We start from the raw sequence: 15814 nt of genomic DNA, 5'->3' as shown, positions 1-15814 counted from the left end.
CACCACCTGGCAAGATGGAAATTTCTATACTCAATAATTTTTAGATAACAGTATGAAATCACATTATATGATAACAAAATATATTTTCAATGAAAAGTCTGTGAGAAGAGTTGTATTGATTTATTTTACATATCTCTGTAATGTCTTTTTGCATTCTAGTATCTATTTCCCCATTCAATCTTATGTGCTATTTCCACTCATGTATGTATGTGTGTGTGTATATATATATATATATATATATATATATAAAACTGTTTATATATATATATAAACAGTTTGTCATGAAACAGATAAATTAAAGAAAAAGTATCTCTTTTTATAAGCCTTTTCAGATAATTATATTCCTCTTGGATCTTGTATCAAAATTTTAACATCCTATCAGTGAACTTGCCCTATTAAGTTAAACTAGAACACACTACTCTTTCTGTGCTTTGAAAATGAGAAAAAGAAGCGATTTGGGTAATTGATTTCTACTGTGGTAAAATTTCCTACAATTGGAGAGTGGTGTTTCAAAACAAAAACAAAAAACAACATAGAAGCCAGGAATGGAGGCAAAAACTAGGACATCAGCCCCTGGGCAGCCTGGGCTACATTCTGTCTCAGAAAGCAAGCAAGCAAGATAGCAAGGAAACCGACATTCATTCACTAGCCCCCAAGCAACAACTATTGCCTTCATAATCAGAAATCCAAGACTAATAAACTTGGTTTTTTAAAAAAATGGAACAGAATCTCAGTTCTACTTTTCTGGTAAGAAAAGCCTGGCTACTTTAAGTAAATTCCAACAGTTCACAGCCTTCTGTGCTCACCTGGATCACACAAGGAGCGGCAGATTCTGTTTAATCAGGTTAGGACTTAGGACAGATACTGAATAACTAGGAATGCCTTGCAGAGGATCAGAATCATCCGAGACGGAGGCTGGTATGGTGAAAACCTTGCAGGTTTGAAGCTGGGCAGTGCAAACTTTTTGCAAATTTGTGCCCACCTTTCCAAAAATGCCAGATCAGCTCAGATCAATGGTTTTTACTTTGAGCTGGAGGGCAGAATTCCTGTGAGTGCTGATGTCTACAGGCTCTGGTTTCTTAGGTGACCCCAAGGGAAACTAGACTGGAAAAGTCCTGTGTTAGGCTGTATTTCATTTCCCACCGTGGTCTCAGAACAGCTATTTGCAGTAACACAATCAACTTTGATTTCATGTAAACAGCTATTTACTTAACTATTAAGTTATTCACTCAGGGATATTTACTTTAAGATACAAAGACATGCTTCCGTTGTTATAAGGCTAACTGATTAAACAAACAAAACAAAAACTCTTCAAGCAAATAAACACCCTCCCCCATAAATCCAAGCATATAAGATACACAAAATCCTGCAGGCAAATGTTGAAAACCACATCTGTGGGTACAAGACAATAGATTTCCAAGTGAATGTAAGACAGAATTTCAAGCAAGCTTTAAGCAAAATCACAGAGGCAGGAAACTGGAGCAGACCCACCAGCAAAATCAAGCAGAGAAATGGGGCTTTCCGTGTAGAGCTTGTTTGGTGACCTTTCTCATTGCTGTGACAAAATATCTAACAGAAGCGACCTGATGAAGACTTTACTGTGGCTCAGAGTGTGAAGGTACAAGCTCATCATGGGGAAGACAGGGTGGCAAATGGACACATTTCGGACACAAGACATAGAGAGACGAATGGTTGTTCTCAGCTTGCTTTCTCCTTTTTCATTCAGATCAGGATCAAGAAATGGTGCTATCCATATTTTGGGTAGGTTTTTCCACCTCAGTTAAGCCAATCTATAATATCGAGACACAGGTGCCCACACAGTTGTCTCCCAGGTGACTGATTTTAGATCTGTTGACAATATCTACCACAATAGAAGTAGTATCAGAAACTTAGGGAAAAGAGAATCTTGATAGCAATGGTCTAACTCAGGAGAAAATGGACTATTAGATTTTGGTGACAAGTTGGGTAAAAGGCATGAAGCTGTGAAGGAAGGCCTAACTCTGAGAAAACAAGAATAATCACAGACTATAGGAAACAGCAAAGTGTTAAGGAACTTGGGGTTTAAGAAAGAGAGGACCATCTTTCTATCATTTCCCAGGTTACTTAAGAACAATTTGTCAACATAGTCATGACAGGTGGTATTGTTGAAATTATTAAGGCCACTCCACGTAGTTAAAAGGGAGGTTTATTTTGTGGGGTAACTTACAAGTGAAGGGATAGTTTGCAGGGTCTGGGAAAGGTGTGGCGCAGTCCGGCGGTGTTCTCTGGAGAACTCTGCTTGGTCTACCTCCAGCGTCCAGGGTCCAGGAATCAAGAGAGCCTGCGCATCTGGATCTCGGGTCTTCAGGGTCCTCCCTTGGCCCCGCCTTGTAGGCGTGACAGTTACCGAAGCCTCAGTGGGGGTTGGAACTTCCAGGTCAAAGCTGGAATGGCTACCTACTGCAAGATGGACTTAAGGAAGTTGCATTAAATGTAAGCATCACTGTACTCATTACTAACTCACATGGAAAAAAATCAGAACTATTTCTTATGGAAAGAGCATCAGGGTACCCAGGAATGTGGAGTCAACAGGAAAGGGCATTAGGGTATCAGGATGGAATACACAGGAACTGTCTTCCTGGTATAATATTGGTACCGCTAAGAGGATTAATAGATCTGGTGTCTTTATTCATGTTCCATTTTCTTCTCAAAATACTGTTTACGTAGTTCTTGTGTACAATGCTTATAAGCTATAGCAAAAGCATGATATCTTGACATTAGGTGACTATATTTCATTTTTAAATTTTTTTTTAAAAAATAATGATTTGTTTATTTTTATTTTATGTGCATTGGTGTTTAGCCTGCATGTAAGTCCATATGAAGGTGTTGGATCCCTGGAAATGGAGTTACAGACAGTTGTGAGTTATCATGTGGGTGCTTGAAATTGAACCTGGGTCATCTGGAAGAGCAGCCAGTGCTCTCAACCATGAGCCATCTCTTCAGCCCCTATATTTCCCTTTTTACATGCAGTTTGTGTGACTATGAAACCACTAAATTTGGTGAGCATCTATAAGGTGATCAGAATTTTGGCTCCCATGGCATTTACCCTCAGTCATAATGTTTATGTGTATAACACTATATAGCTGAATGGAATCAAAGTTGCTAATTGACTTCAATACAGCCAAATTTTCCTGGGTTATCTGAGTGGCAGGAGAAGTGTCAAAGAAAGACCGAGGGTTGTTCAGAGAGGGAAGTTCCTGAAAAGGTAGGAAAAGTTAGAATGATAAGCAAGAATCGACCCACAGTTACTGGCTCTGAAGATGGAGAAAGGGGGGCTCTGAGCCAAAGCACCTGAGTAACTTCTAGAAGCTGGGCACAGCTGATAACCCTGCAAGAAAATAACCACAAGGACCCGAATTCTACCAACAACCCACAGCAAGAAACACATTCTGTCATGGATCCTCCAAAGGAATGCAGCCTGACATGAAAGTCATGTCAAAGCTCTGACAGAGACGTTTAAGAGAATACACGTGTGTTTTATTAAACCACTACATTTGTGGCAGTTTGTTGCAGTAGCAATGGAAAACAAAATGTCAAAAATGTCCCATCTTTCATTTTGTTCGAATCAAAGCTTATCCACTGTTGGCAGTTGCTCCTGCTGGATCGGCAGAGTATGTAATTTTTGGCATTACTGAGGCCCTTGCTTGACATGGTCCCCTCTTCCTCTCACATCAGTGGTATGATATTAAGGCTCCTTCAACAACCTCTATCATAGAAACTCTTGAAGGGAAGAAATATAAAATTCTGGTTACCTGCATAAAGGAACACCTAACTGCATTATCCTCTTGCTAGTAAGTTGTTTCTCTTTAAAGGACATTTTACTGCCTGTCTTGGTTACTGTCCTATTGCTGTGAAGAGACTCCATGACTAAGGCAACTCTTAAAGAGGAAAGCTTGCTTACAGTTTCAGAGGTTTAGTCCATTATCATCACGGCAGGAAGCATGGCTGGGCATCCACAGCACTGGGGCAGTAACTGAGAGTGCTGATCTGATCCATGGGCCTCAGGAAGAGAGAGACCCGAGCCTGGCCTGGGCTTTCAAACCTCAAAGCCCACCTGCAGAGATACACTTCCTCCAGCAAGGCCACACCTACTCCAACAAGGCCATAAATCCCAATCCTTCTCAAATAGTGCCACTCTCTGATGACTAAGCATTCAAATATATGAGCCTCTGGGGCCATTCTTCAAATGACCACATCCTTTCTTTCGGTCCCAGCCTTTTCCAGGCAGGTTACTGCTAGTCTTGTGTGCTCCAAGATGGTAACTGCACACATGGGTTTCCTTAGACTGCTCCAGGTCAGAGTTTGAAAACATGGGCATAAGGGTGTATATCCCTCTTCCCTGAGGGCAACAGACACCTGTTTTTGATTGTGTCCTGTCCCTCCTCCCTTCCCCCCCAAAAGAAAGATTTGCTAATTAGTCTGTTTTGTTTTAAAGTGGTGTTGATTGAATCCCAGGTCTAGCTCATGCAAAGGACACCTGTCTGCTACCACTATGTCAGCCCCTGGGAGGTTTATGTATTTGTTTATTAACTGTTTTTCATTCTAGTCAACCTCTGGGAAAAGGTGGACTTGTAGAGATTTTTTCTTTCAGAAATAGAGACGAAGCAGGACTTGTTTGTGGCAATGGAAAAAATAATCTACATAAGAAACAGGGAAACCTGAATGGGACAGAGGTAGAGGCACAGATGAATGGCTGGATTCTGCATCCTTTGAAGGTCAGAGCCAGAGATCTGGTGTGGGTTTACGGTTGTTAGCACTCATCTGTTCTCTAGCAGATTTGACAGTGCAGAAAAACCTTACCCCAACTCCTAGTGCTTTCCCTGTCGTGAAATGAAAGAGCAGGACTGTCTGTCCTTTCATTTAAACATAGTCAACAGAGAATTGGATTTGGCCATTAAAAATAGCCCGTCCTCCAATCTATACCTGTAGCCAGGATTTCGTTATTTTCAGATTCATCCTCTTTCCTACAGTTTCTGGGTTTTATTCATTTCCCAATGTTTACACATATACGTGCCAGTTGGTTTCTTATCTTACATCCACTCACCAAGTGGACTGTCCCGCCCTTTCCCCTTCTTTTAAAGCTATCCCCAAATAAAAGAAAGATACTGTTTTCAGGGGGAAAAGAATTAAGAGTACTTTAAAATATAGCCCTGTATACCACTCCATTTTGTTTTTAGGTGATTGGAAATGGAAAATCGAATGCTAAAATAAATGATAAGAGCTGCAAAATTTATTTATTAGTTTTTAGTGTTCCTGGTTATGTCCTATTTAGAGCATCAAGGCAGTTATTGCAAAACAACTCAGAGGACTGATGAAAACTTAGTTTTTTTGTTTAAATGTATATTGTCAGAATTAACATTAGTAAGAATTAACAAATACAATCACTCATTCCTCTGCAAGCAACATTTCTACCTCCATTTAGGGCTTTTAAAAACAGAGCTGCCAGGCTTGCTTCTGCTAATCAGATGTTTCGAGAACTTCGTTAAGGTAGTGCGTGTTTGTAGTGTCAACCATACAATGTGTACCGTAGCCATTGTTTGGCCTGGGGAGTTAAACACATCACTTAACAATCATCTGGCGTCGAACGTGAAATGGTATGCCCGACCGCCAGAAGAATCAGAAGAATCACTTAGGAAGAAGGTAAGGCACGAGATACAGGAGTTCACACTGTCCCTGGAGAAGTCCTGGGACCAGTTTTCAGTGGCTGCAACCGCTCCTTTGCAGCTTTTAGCCATCAAGGGCGCGAGGTGCTGCACTGAGGCTGAGCGCGCACTCGTCCTAGAATCCGGCCCTGCTGCATAGAACCTCACGTTATCTTTTAGATACACAGAAATGCACGAGCATTCGGTGTCCGGGTGGCTTCTGGAGGTGACTCCTTTCCTCGTCCCAGGAAACCTATTCTTACCAGCCAAGTCACATAGCTCACGCCTTCCTTCCTTCCTATAGGTGAAGCACTCCCGCCCTGACCAATGGGCTCCTTTCTTTCTGCAACGGGGCGGGACCTCACGTCGCCTCTGAGGCCCGCCCCTCACGTGACGTACGTGCGTGCGTGCGTGGCGCAGACCGCTTTCTTCAGCGCGTGGCGCCCCCCGGCGGCGGCGCTCCGTCAATGCGACGGCCTGACTCTTGACATCCAACATGGAGCCGCAGGAGGAGGCGCCAACGCTCGGGGAGTCCGTGCCTCGGCCTCCTGGAGCCTCGGGGTCGCCGACGCCGGACGAGGAGGAGGAGCCGCCGGAGGGCAGCGCGCCGCTGGCGGCGGCTCCCGCGGGCGCCGACGGGCTGTGGGGGCTGCCGGTGGAGCACGCCGAGCGCAGGCCCGAGTGCAGCCGCTGCAGGTGAGCGCGGGGCCGGGGGCGGGGCTGGCGCCAGGGCGGCCCGGGAGCGGCGGCGCCCTCTGCCGGCCAGGCGGACTCGGACGTGCCTGCCGCAGCGCGAAGCCTTCCATCCAGGGCCATGCTTATTTAACCTGACTTCCTGCAAGGCTTAGTGCTTTTTTTGTTGTTGGTTTTTTTTCAGACACGGTTTCTCTGTGTAACATAGCCCCGGCTGTCCTGGATCTTGCTCTGTAGACCAGGCTGGCCTCGAACTCACAGAGATTCCCGCCTGCCTCTGCCTCCCGAGTGCTGGGATTAAAGACGTGTGCCACTGCCTCCCGGCTTTTTATTGTTTAGGGTAAAAATTTAGGTATTCTGCAAATTTAACTTTTTGTACACGTAAAAAGCATATTTCTAAGTTAAATCGTTAATTTGTTTTTTCCTGTTTGCATAGAAAATGTGTTTATTCTTGAAAATGGTTTGTTCATGGTGAATGAGCAAAGCTGATTTGTAAATTGTTATGTAAGCTAATCATATGTTCAAAGTTGAGCAATAATATGTGCCAAGAGGCATTTTCCCCCTTGATCTTAATTAAATCTTTAAAGAGTGACCAGTTAAAAATAAGACACATTAGAGCTTACTAAACGTTTGATTTACTTTCCCCTCCCAAATAAGAATTACAGTATTATACTCAGACATTTTCTTCAAATATCAAACCACATTAATTCCTTAAGTTAATTTGCCCCAAATTAATAATTTATAGTATTAGTATAAGTTAGTATGCTATTAGTATAGTATTAGTGCCTATGGAATTAAAGACTATGTAATCAAGTAATATTCTAGTTTAAAATCTGGTATTATTTAAAAGGAGTTCTTAAGTTACAAAGTAATTGAGAAAAAAGTGTGTATGTGTGTGTACATATGCACACCTGTCAGGCATGACTATGGCAGAGAGAGGACAGCTTTGTTTCTCTCTGTCCATCTAAGTGTGTTCCTGGGATCAAACTCAGGTCTGTGGGCTTTTGCGGGAAGAGTGTTTAGCTGCTGACCGCTCACTGGCCCCAAAGTTCTTTTTGTACATTTTTATTTAATGGGATAGCTTTGTGATTTTAATAGTGTTTTTCCTCTGTTTTAAGCCCCTCCTCTGTGTGTGTGTGTGTGTGTGTGTGTGTGTGTGTGTGTGTACACGTTTGTGGAGAATAGAGGAAAACCTTGACGTTGGTCCTCACTGTAGTCCCCTTTGAGGCAGGTCTCTTGCTTTGCTACTGCATATGCCAGGCTGAGGACTGTAAATGGATGTTTCCTGTCCTGGCTGCCCGGTCCCAAATAACTACCCAGAGGCTTAATCTTACTTATAAATGCTCAGTCAATAGCTCAGGCTTGTTACGAACTGACTCTTACACTTGACCCACATTTCTGTCTATGCTTTGCCATGTGGCTCATGGTTTGTTACCTCATTTTTAAAATTATTTATTTTTATATTATGTACATTGGTGTTTTGTCTGCACGTACGTCTGTAGGAGGGCATTGGATTCCCTGGAACAGGAGCTACAGACAGTGGTGAGCTGCCATGTGGGTGTTGGGAATTGAACCTGGGTCCTCTGGAAGAGCAGAAGTACTCTTAACCACTGAGCCATCTCTCCAGCTTTGTTACCTCATTTTTTACACGTCTTGCTTTTTTGGTGGCTGGCTGGTCATCTCCTCTGACTCTGCTGCCCTTCTCCTTCCCATCATCCTTAGTTTGGTTACCCCGCCTATACTTCCTGTCTGGTTACTGGCCAATCAGTGTTTTATTAAACCAGTTCAAGTGACAAATCTTTACAGTGTACAGAAGGATTATTCCACAGCAAGGGGCCCCTGAGCTGAGATTATAGTCTCAGCTACAGTGCTTGACTTTTTGTAGCTTGAGGGATTTGAACTCAGGTCTTCCTCCTGAGTGGCAAGTGCTTTACCCGTTGACCCGTTGACCCGTGTCTTCTGCCTCTGTGTTTTTGTTTTTTAGATACTGTCATTGTTAGATGCTTAGTGACAGGGATAGCTGCTCTGGCTTTAATGTTTCTGTTGCTGCTGCACATAGTAACAAACTGCAGAAAGCCCTTAGCTTTCTGCTGCATGTGGCACATATTTGTAACAAGGTGTTTCTTTGCGGTTTCTAATGCATTGATTGCTTTCCATGCCTTTGGCTATGGCCATTTGTAATTATTTTGAGATGAACCATTTTTATTTATTGTTTTTTCAGTTCTCTTGCCAAGTGCTGGGATGACAGTTGTGTCCTACCATGCCCATCTTGTTATTGTCCACGTTAAGGTCAAGCTCATATCTGCTGAATCCTTTTCCTTCCTATGACCAGATTCTCATTTCTCTTGGTGGCTCTTTCCTTTTCAGTTAGGAATGCAGATTTGAAGGTGGTACTGGGAAGTATTTACTTTTTTCCTCTGCTGAGGGTTTTTTTTTCTTTTCTTTAATTTTAAAAAAAATTCTGTTTGAAGCCTAATGAAAAGATGGGGAAAGAGAGGACATTGAAATTGAGTGAGTAGAAGTTTCAGGACCATTGAAGGAAAAAAATCCAGAAAAAAATATATCAGTACAGCAATAAAGGATGGAAAAGGATTCTTCCTCTTGGAGTATACCAAGAGCGAGCCCAAATTTGAAATCTCCCCTCTCTCCTTGTGTCTTCCATCTGCCCTGTTTTTGATTCATTTGCCCATCTGTCTTCTGTCTGTTGTCTGTGTCTGAAGTCTGTCCCTAACAAAGAGCTTTGTTAAATATTTATTGAATAGCACAGAAAACATGGAATGGGAAAGAAATGAGAAATGCTTTTTTTACAGAAAATTTTAGCAGAATCTTACAAGGAAAGGATTATTTTCCTGACCTCAAATGACCCAGAGTAATACTTAAAACCACTGAGAGATGTTATTAACCTATAGCTACATGTTGCTTCCATATGGTAGGTATTTGTTTTCTATAAAATTACTTTTAACCTGTTGGCTGATTTCAATAAATGATTCCTTCTCCTCCCCCATCTCTATCTGTCTCTGTCTCTGTCTCTGTCTCTGTCTCTCTCTCTCTCTCTCTCTCTCACACACACACACACACACACACACACACACACACACACACACAAGCAACTATTCTGAGTCTGAGGCATGGAAGAATGCATGGTTTAAGATTAAAGATCAGAGTTTAGCTTTTGTTGTAAAAACTGATTGCTTGTGAAGTCCAAGGCAGAGTTGGGTTCTAAGGGTTATATTGTTTTCTGAAAGGCAAGTTAAACAGAGTGAATATATAGTAGGGAAACGGATTAAGTATATAGTTTTAAATGGTCTCAGGGCATATTATTAACTTGGTTGCAAGGTCTGGCAAAATTTTAGTTCTGAAAGCAAGAGATATTTTCAGAAAAAGCTATTCCCACAAACAAAATAAAAAGAAGCCGGGCGGTGGTGGCGCACACCTTTAATCCCAGCACTCGGGAGGCAGAGCCAGGTGGATCTCTGTGAGTTCAAGGCCAGCCTGGGCTACCAAGTGAGTCCCAGGAAAGGCGCAAAGCTACACAGAGAAACCCTGTCTCGAAAAACCAAAAAAAAAAAAAAAAAAAAAAAGAATAGGTATGCAATAAACCCACTGGCCTTGCAAAAAGGATTAGAAAAATCAGCTCAATAGAAATATATCTGGTTGGTTTGTTTATATGGGTAAGTTCTTGGCAGACTTGCCTTAGGTTTTGAGTTGGGATAACATATTTGAGAATATATTCATCATTTTAACTGTGTTATAAGTTTGCATCCTGTGGTGGTTTGAATGAGAATGGTCCCCATAGTCTCATATATTAATGTGTGGTTCCCAGTTGGTGGATGTTTAGGATTAGGAGGTATGGTCTTGTTGGAGGAGGTGTATCATGGGGGTGGGCTTTGAGGTTTCAAAAGTTCACACAGGCCCAGTCTCTTTCTTTCTCTGCCTGCTGCTTGTGGATTAGCTGTAAGCCCTCAGCCACTGCTCCATTGCCGTGCCTGCCTGCCCGCTGCCTTTCTCTGCTGTGTGATGGCCATGGACTTTAACCCTCAGCAACAGTAAGCACGCCTCCAGTTAAATATTTTCTTTGTAAACTACCTTGTTCATGGTGTCTCTTCACAGCAATAGAACAGTAACTAAGACACATTTTGTGGCATTTAGATTTGTAGTGTTATAATAGTCATCAGAACTATATGAACCCAAAGCCTTTTCATCATCTTAATATAGATGCCGTGTCTCAGGTTTCTTTTTGCTGTAATGAAACACCATGACCAAAAGCAGCTAGCAGGACAGAGCATGGGCTTATTTCAGCGTACACTTCCAGGTAATGTCTGTCACTGTGGTAAATTAGGGCAAGAACTCAAGCAGGTCAGGAACCTGGAGGCAGGAGCTGATGCAGAGTCCATGGAGGAGTGCTGCTTACTGGCTTGCTCCTCACAGCTTGCTCAGTCTGCTTTCTTATACATCCCAGGGCCAACTCCCCAGCTGTAGCACCACTACAGTAGACTGGCTCCTTCCACATACATCAACCTTGAATCTAGAAAATTCCACATAGACTTGCCTACAGGCCAATCTAATGGAGGCATTTTCTTTTTTGTTTTTTTGTTTTTCCAAGACTGAGTTTCTCTGTGTGTAGCCCTGATGTCCTGGAACTCACTCTGTAGACCAGGCTGGCCTTTAGCTTATAGAGATCTGCTTGCCTCTGCCTCCTGAGTGCTGGGATTAAAGGTGTGGGTCACCACTACTGGCTTAATGGAGGCATTTTCTTTCTTTCTTTCTTTCTTTCTTTTTTTTTTTTTTTTTTTTTTTTTTTGGTTTTTTTGAGATAGGGTTTCTCTGTGTAGTTTTGGTGCCTGTCCTGGATCTCGCTCTGTAGAGCAGGCTGACCTCAAACTCACAGAGATCCGCCTGCCTCTGCCTCCCGAGTGCTGGGATTAAAGGTGTGCACCACTGCTGCCTGGCCAATGGAGGCATTTTCTAATGGAGGCTTTTTCCCAATTGAAATTCCTTTTCCCAAATGACCGAGGCTTGTGTCAAGTTAACAAAACACTAACCAGCATACTGTCTCTAGTAGTTTTCTATTTACCCCTCTCGAGGACTCTAGTAATTTTACCTTTTTCTTTTTGACTCTGACAAAAAAACCAAAAATTGGATATATATATATACATATACATATATATGGTAGTATATAATGCTTTAATGCATGTAAACATTCTAAAATGTTTGAATCAGCATATTTCCACAAACACTTCTTTATGACTGAAACTTTTAAACTCCTTTCTTCTTGTATTTTGAAGTGCACAATACATTATCATTATTATCTTCTCTAGATTGTGATGGTTCTTAGGGCTTTCTTTGTTTTTCATGATTTTGATGCTTTTGAAGGACACTGGTTATACATTTTTCGAAAGGATAACAACTGCAGAGCAGTGTGTCCTTCTTCGCACACCACATTAGAATTTCATAATAGGGATGCTTATTTAAAAAGAACTGTGTGTGCAGGTGCAGGTGTGTGTACATGCTGAGTGTTAGTGGAGGTCAGAGGACTAGACAGTTGTCTTCTTCTACCTCATAGGTTCTGGGGACCAAACTCTGATTAGCAGGCTTGGAGGAAAGTGCCTTTACCTGCTGAGCCATCTCACTGGCTCAAGGGCTACTTGAAAATAATTAAATACATAGGGATGTTCCGCTTGACTGTATTTCTGAGCACCATGTGACTGTCTGTGCCTGTCTGCCTGGTTCCTGAGGGGGCCACAAGAGGGCATCAGATGATATCTAGAACTGGAGTTACAGTTGTGAGCTGCCACGTGGGTGCTGGGAATTGAACCCAGGTCCTCTGGAAGAGCATCAGGTTCCCCTACCTGATGAGCCATCTTTCCAGCCCCATTGTTACCTTTATTTATAAATTTTAGTTTACATTTTTCACATTTAATTTATATGTATCTGTTAAAACACTGCAACAATTATTAGAATTGATGATTTAACTTGAAAATTAAACTTATTCATAAAAATTTTTACTCTTTTGAAGGTAGCAGCCTAAAATAACACTGTATAGTAAACAAAAAATATTTTCTTTCTTCCTATTCCTATTTTAGCTTGTAGCTTGAGTTTTCCTGCCTGGCCCACAGTCAGGACAAATCTCTGTCATCTGCCAGTCCCACAGCAGCTCAGACCCGACCAAGTAAACACAGAGACTTATATTGGTTACAAACTGTATGGCCGTGGCAGGCTTCTTGCTAACTGTTCTTACAGCTTAAATTAATCCATTTCTATACCTTGCCACATGGCTCGTGGCTTACCGGCATCTTCACATGCTGTTTCTCATCGTGGCAGCTGGCAGTGTCTCTCTGACTTAGCCTTCCACTTCCCAGCTTTATTCTCCTCCTTGTCCCGCCTACACTTCCTGCCTAGCCAATGGCCAATCAGTGTTTTATTTATTGACTAATCAGCAACACATTTGCCATACAGAACATCCCACAGCATTAGCTATTTTGAAAAATTTTAGTTACTTTTTAAAAAAATCCTTTAGGTCTAGCCAGGATCAGGGTCATCACCATTCCTGTCCCACCAGGTGTCTTCCTGGGCAGTACCATCCCAGGACCATTCATCTACTGTGTGAACAGAGCCTCTGGAACCCTTCCCCAGGACTTGTCCCTGGCTTTCTCAGAGGGTATTACCCTTTTCAGTAATGTCCACATGTTGATTGGGCTCTTCTTCCTTCTCCTCGTCTGTCCGTCCTTCTCTGCTTCTTTTTTCCCCTTCAATCATGGATTTCCTTAATAGCAGATAAAGTATCCTGACAGTTCTCTTAGTGGAAACCTTTGTTAGGTCTTTTCTTGGGGCTTTTAAAGAAGTGTTTTTAGTTATTTTGCAACAGAATGACCAACACAGAAGTTGGTCTCAGCTCTTTGGCTACACAGTCTGGAATCCAGTAAGTAAGTATAAATTGAAGACTTGATACTTGGGTTTGAAATCAACAGGCATCAGATAGCAAAGTTGCCTCCCAGTGGGCCAGCAGTGGTGATAATTCCTGATTCTCTGTATGCTACTTTTTGTCACACTGATAGGGTAGCTGAGAGAACCAACTTAAAAGGGGGAGGCTGATTTGGTTTACTGTTTCAGAACTTTCATGGGCATTTTGTTCTTTTGCTTCTGGGCTTGTAAGTGGTGAGACATAACTTAATGGCTAAGAGAGCAAAGTGGCTGGTTCGTGGTGGGTGGGAGGCAGAGAGAGAGAGAGAGAGAGAGAGAGAGAGAGAGAGAGGCCAAGAGAAATGGGCTGGAGACTAGAAAAGTCTTTCAGAGTCATTACCACCCCCCATCCCTGTAGCCGGAATTTCTCGAGTCCCACCTGGCCCCGAGGTCCCGCAGCCATTTATAAAATAATCACTCAGAGGTTTATATCAATTACCAACTGTATGGCTTATGGCAGGCTTCTTGCTAACTAGCTCTTTCATCTTAAATTAACTCATTTCTATTAATCTATATATTGTCATGTACGTGTTGCTCCTTGGATCGCAGTTTGGTGTCTCCTCCCACTCTCCTTTCTTCTCTCACTATCTCTCTTGGATTTTCCCACCTGGCTCCATCCTGCCATGGCATAGGCCAATGCAGCTTTATTTATCAACCAATCAGAGCAACACATATTCATAGCATACAGAAAGATATCCCACAGCACATTCCCCCAGCCTCCTTTGTCCACCTGGGCCACTCAGGATACAGTGATCTCTCTAAAGTCCATCAGCTGACAACTAAACCTTTATACATTCACCCTCAAACCATAACACTTTTCTCCCTAGTGATTAGTACGTGGGATATAAGTGACACTAGTCGAACATGATCATAATGGGGCCCATCTTCTTTTTTGTCTTAGTTTTCATTTTTTTATTTTTTTTTTATTTTTTTTTGTTTTTCGAGACAGGGTTTCTCTGTGTAGCTTTGCGCCTTTCCTGGAACTCGCTTTGGAGACCAGGCTGGCCTCGAACTCACAGAGATCCGCCTGGCTCTGCCTCCCGAGTGCTGGGATTAAAGGCGTGCGCCACCACCCGCCCGGCTTAGTTTTCATTTTTTATTTATTATACTTTTATTTTTGAGATAGACTTTCTCTGAGTAGCCCCAGATATCCTGGAGGCCTCTCTGTAGCCCAGGCTGGCCTCAAATTCATAGAGACCCATCTATCTGCCTCTGCCTCCCAAGTGCTGGGATTAAAGGCGTACATCACCACTGCCCTGCTGTGGGCCCATCTTCTAGTGCCTCTGTAGCCCTTGACAAATGTGATCTGTCTGAAACAGAGACTATTGGAATTTCTGTAAGGACAATCAGTGGTCTGTTATAGTTATGAATGAATTCTGCATGATTCTCTTGGTTTCCATACTTAGTATTTCTTAATTATGCCCCCCTCCCAATACAGAGGAGGTATATGCATAATGGAAAAAGCTACACATTGCTGAATCTTATAATGGGACATATGGAAACACCTCATAATGTCTCATGACAGCCATTACCTACTCACATATGCTAAATGACTATCCACAGAAACAAATACATAGTTTTAAAAAATAAAGTCTTTAAAGAGACAGTAAAATTAATATAAAAAATAAGCCACGTGAAGATGAATATTACACAGAGAATCTGGATTGTGTTGTCTTTGGGATTCTTAACTACAGAGAGATATTTAATTGTAAAGGAAGCTGAGTTAAACCAATATGCATATTTTAAAGGTACCTTGACTTCAAAATTTGGATATAAGGATATGTTGCTTTGGAAAGGAGATTCTGCTTTTGTTCCCACAGAAAGCCAGAGGCTATGGATTTATTCCAGATTAAGATACATCAGGTTTGACCAACCAAGACCCCCTGAAAGGTCTCCGATGACACCATGGCCCAGATGATCCAACATCCAGAACCGTTTCAAGGCAACTGGCTCAGACGAATACACCCTCATGGACTGCTCCATAATCCTAAAATGTTCTTTGTGTCCCCATAAGATACAGCGCCCCCCTCCAGCAGGAAGTAGTAAGAGAAGCTACGCCCAAATTCCCAAATATACCAAGCTGACTTTGGAGATGTGTAAAGGTTAAAACCTTCCTTTTTAAGAAAAGAAAAGGGGAAGTGCTGTGGGATGGTCTGTATGTCAAATGTGTTGCTGATTGGTCAATGAATAAATCACTGATTGGCAGTGGCCAGGCAGGAAGTATAGGCGGGACTAACAGAGAGGAGAATTGAGAGAACAGGAAGCTGGAGAGAGAGACACTGCCAGCCGCCATGATGAGAAACAGCATGTAAAGATGCCGGTAAGCCATGAGCCATGTGGCAAGGTATAGATTAATGGAAATGGATTAATTTAAGTTGTAAGAACAGTTAGCAAGAAGCCTGCCACGGCCATACAGTTTGTAACCAATATAAGTCTCTGTGTTTACTTGGTTGGGTCTGATGGCTGTGGGACTGGCAGGT

General features: G+C 42.4%; 1 protein-coding gene across 2 annotated transcripts in view; it reads left to right on the top strand.

Moving 5' to 3' along the window:
• Positions 1–335: 335 nt before the first annotated feature.
• The window catches only part of Dtwd2 (DTW domain containing 2), a 71012-nt gene continuing 55533 nt past the window's right edge, over positions 336–15814 (top strand). Inside the window, exon 1 of one of the 2 annotated variants that reach the window (XM_052742163.1) lies at positions 336–6377. In XM_052742163.1, the coding sequence (XP_052598123.1) occupies positions 6178–6377 (200 nt within the window). In that variant the 5' untranslated portion in view covers positions 336–6177. The remainder of the gene's footprint in view (positions 6378–15814) is intronic. The other variant, XM_052742164.1, reaches the window with a different exon arrangement.

Source organism: Peromyscus californicus, unplaced genomic scaffold, assembly GCF_007827085.1.
Source record: "Peromyscus californicus insignis strain IS unplaced genomic scaffold, ASM782708v3 Scaffold_17__1_contigs__length_78620276, whole genome shotgun sequence".
NCBI lineage: Eukaryota > Metazoa > Chordata > Mammalia > Rodentia > Cricetidae > Peromyscus > Peromyscus californicus.
Note: the sequence above shows the minus strand (reverse complement) of the source record. Positions and strands in the feature narration are given on the sequence as shown.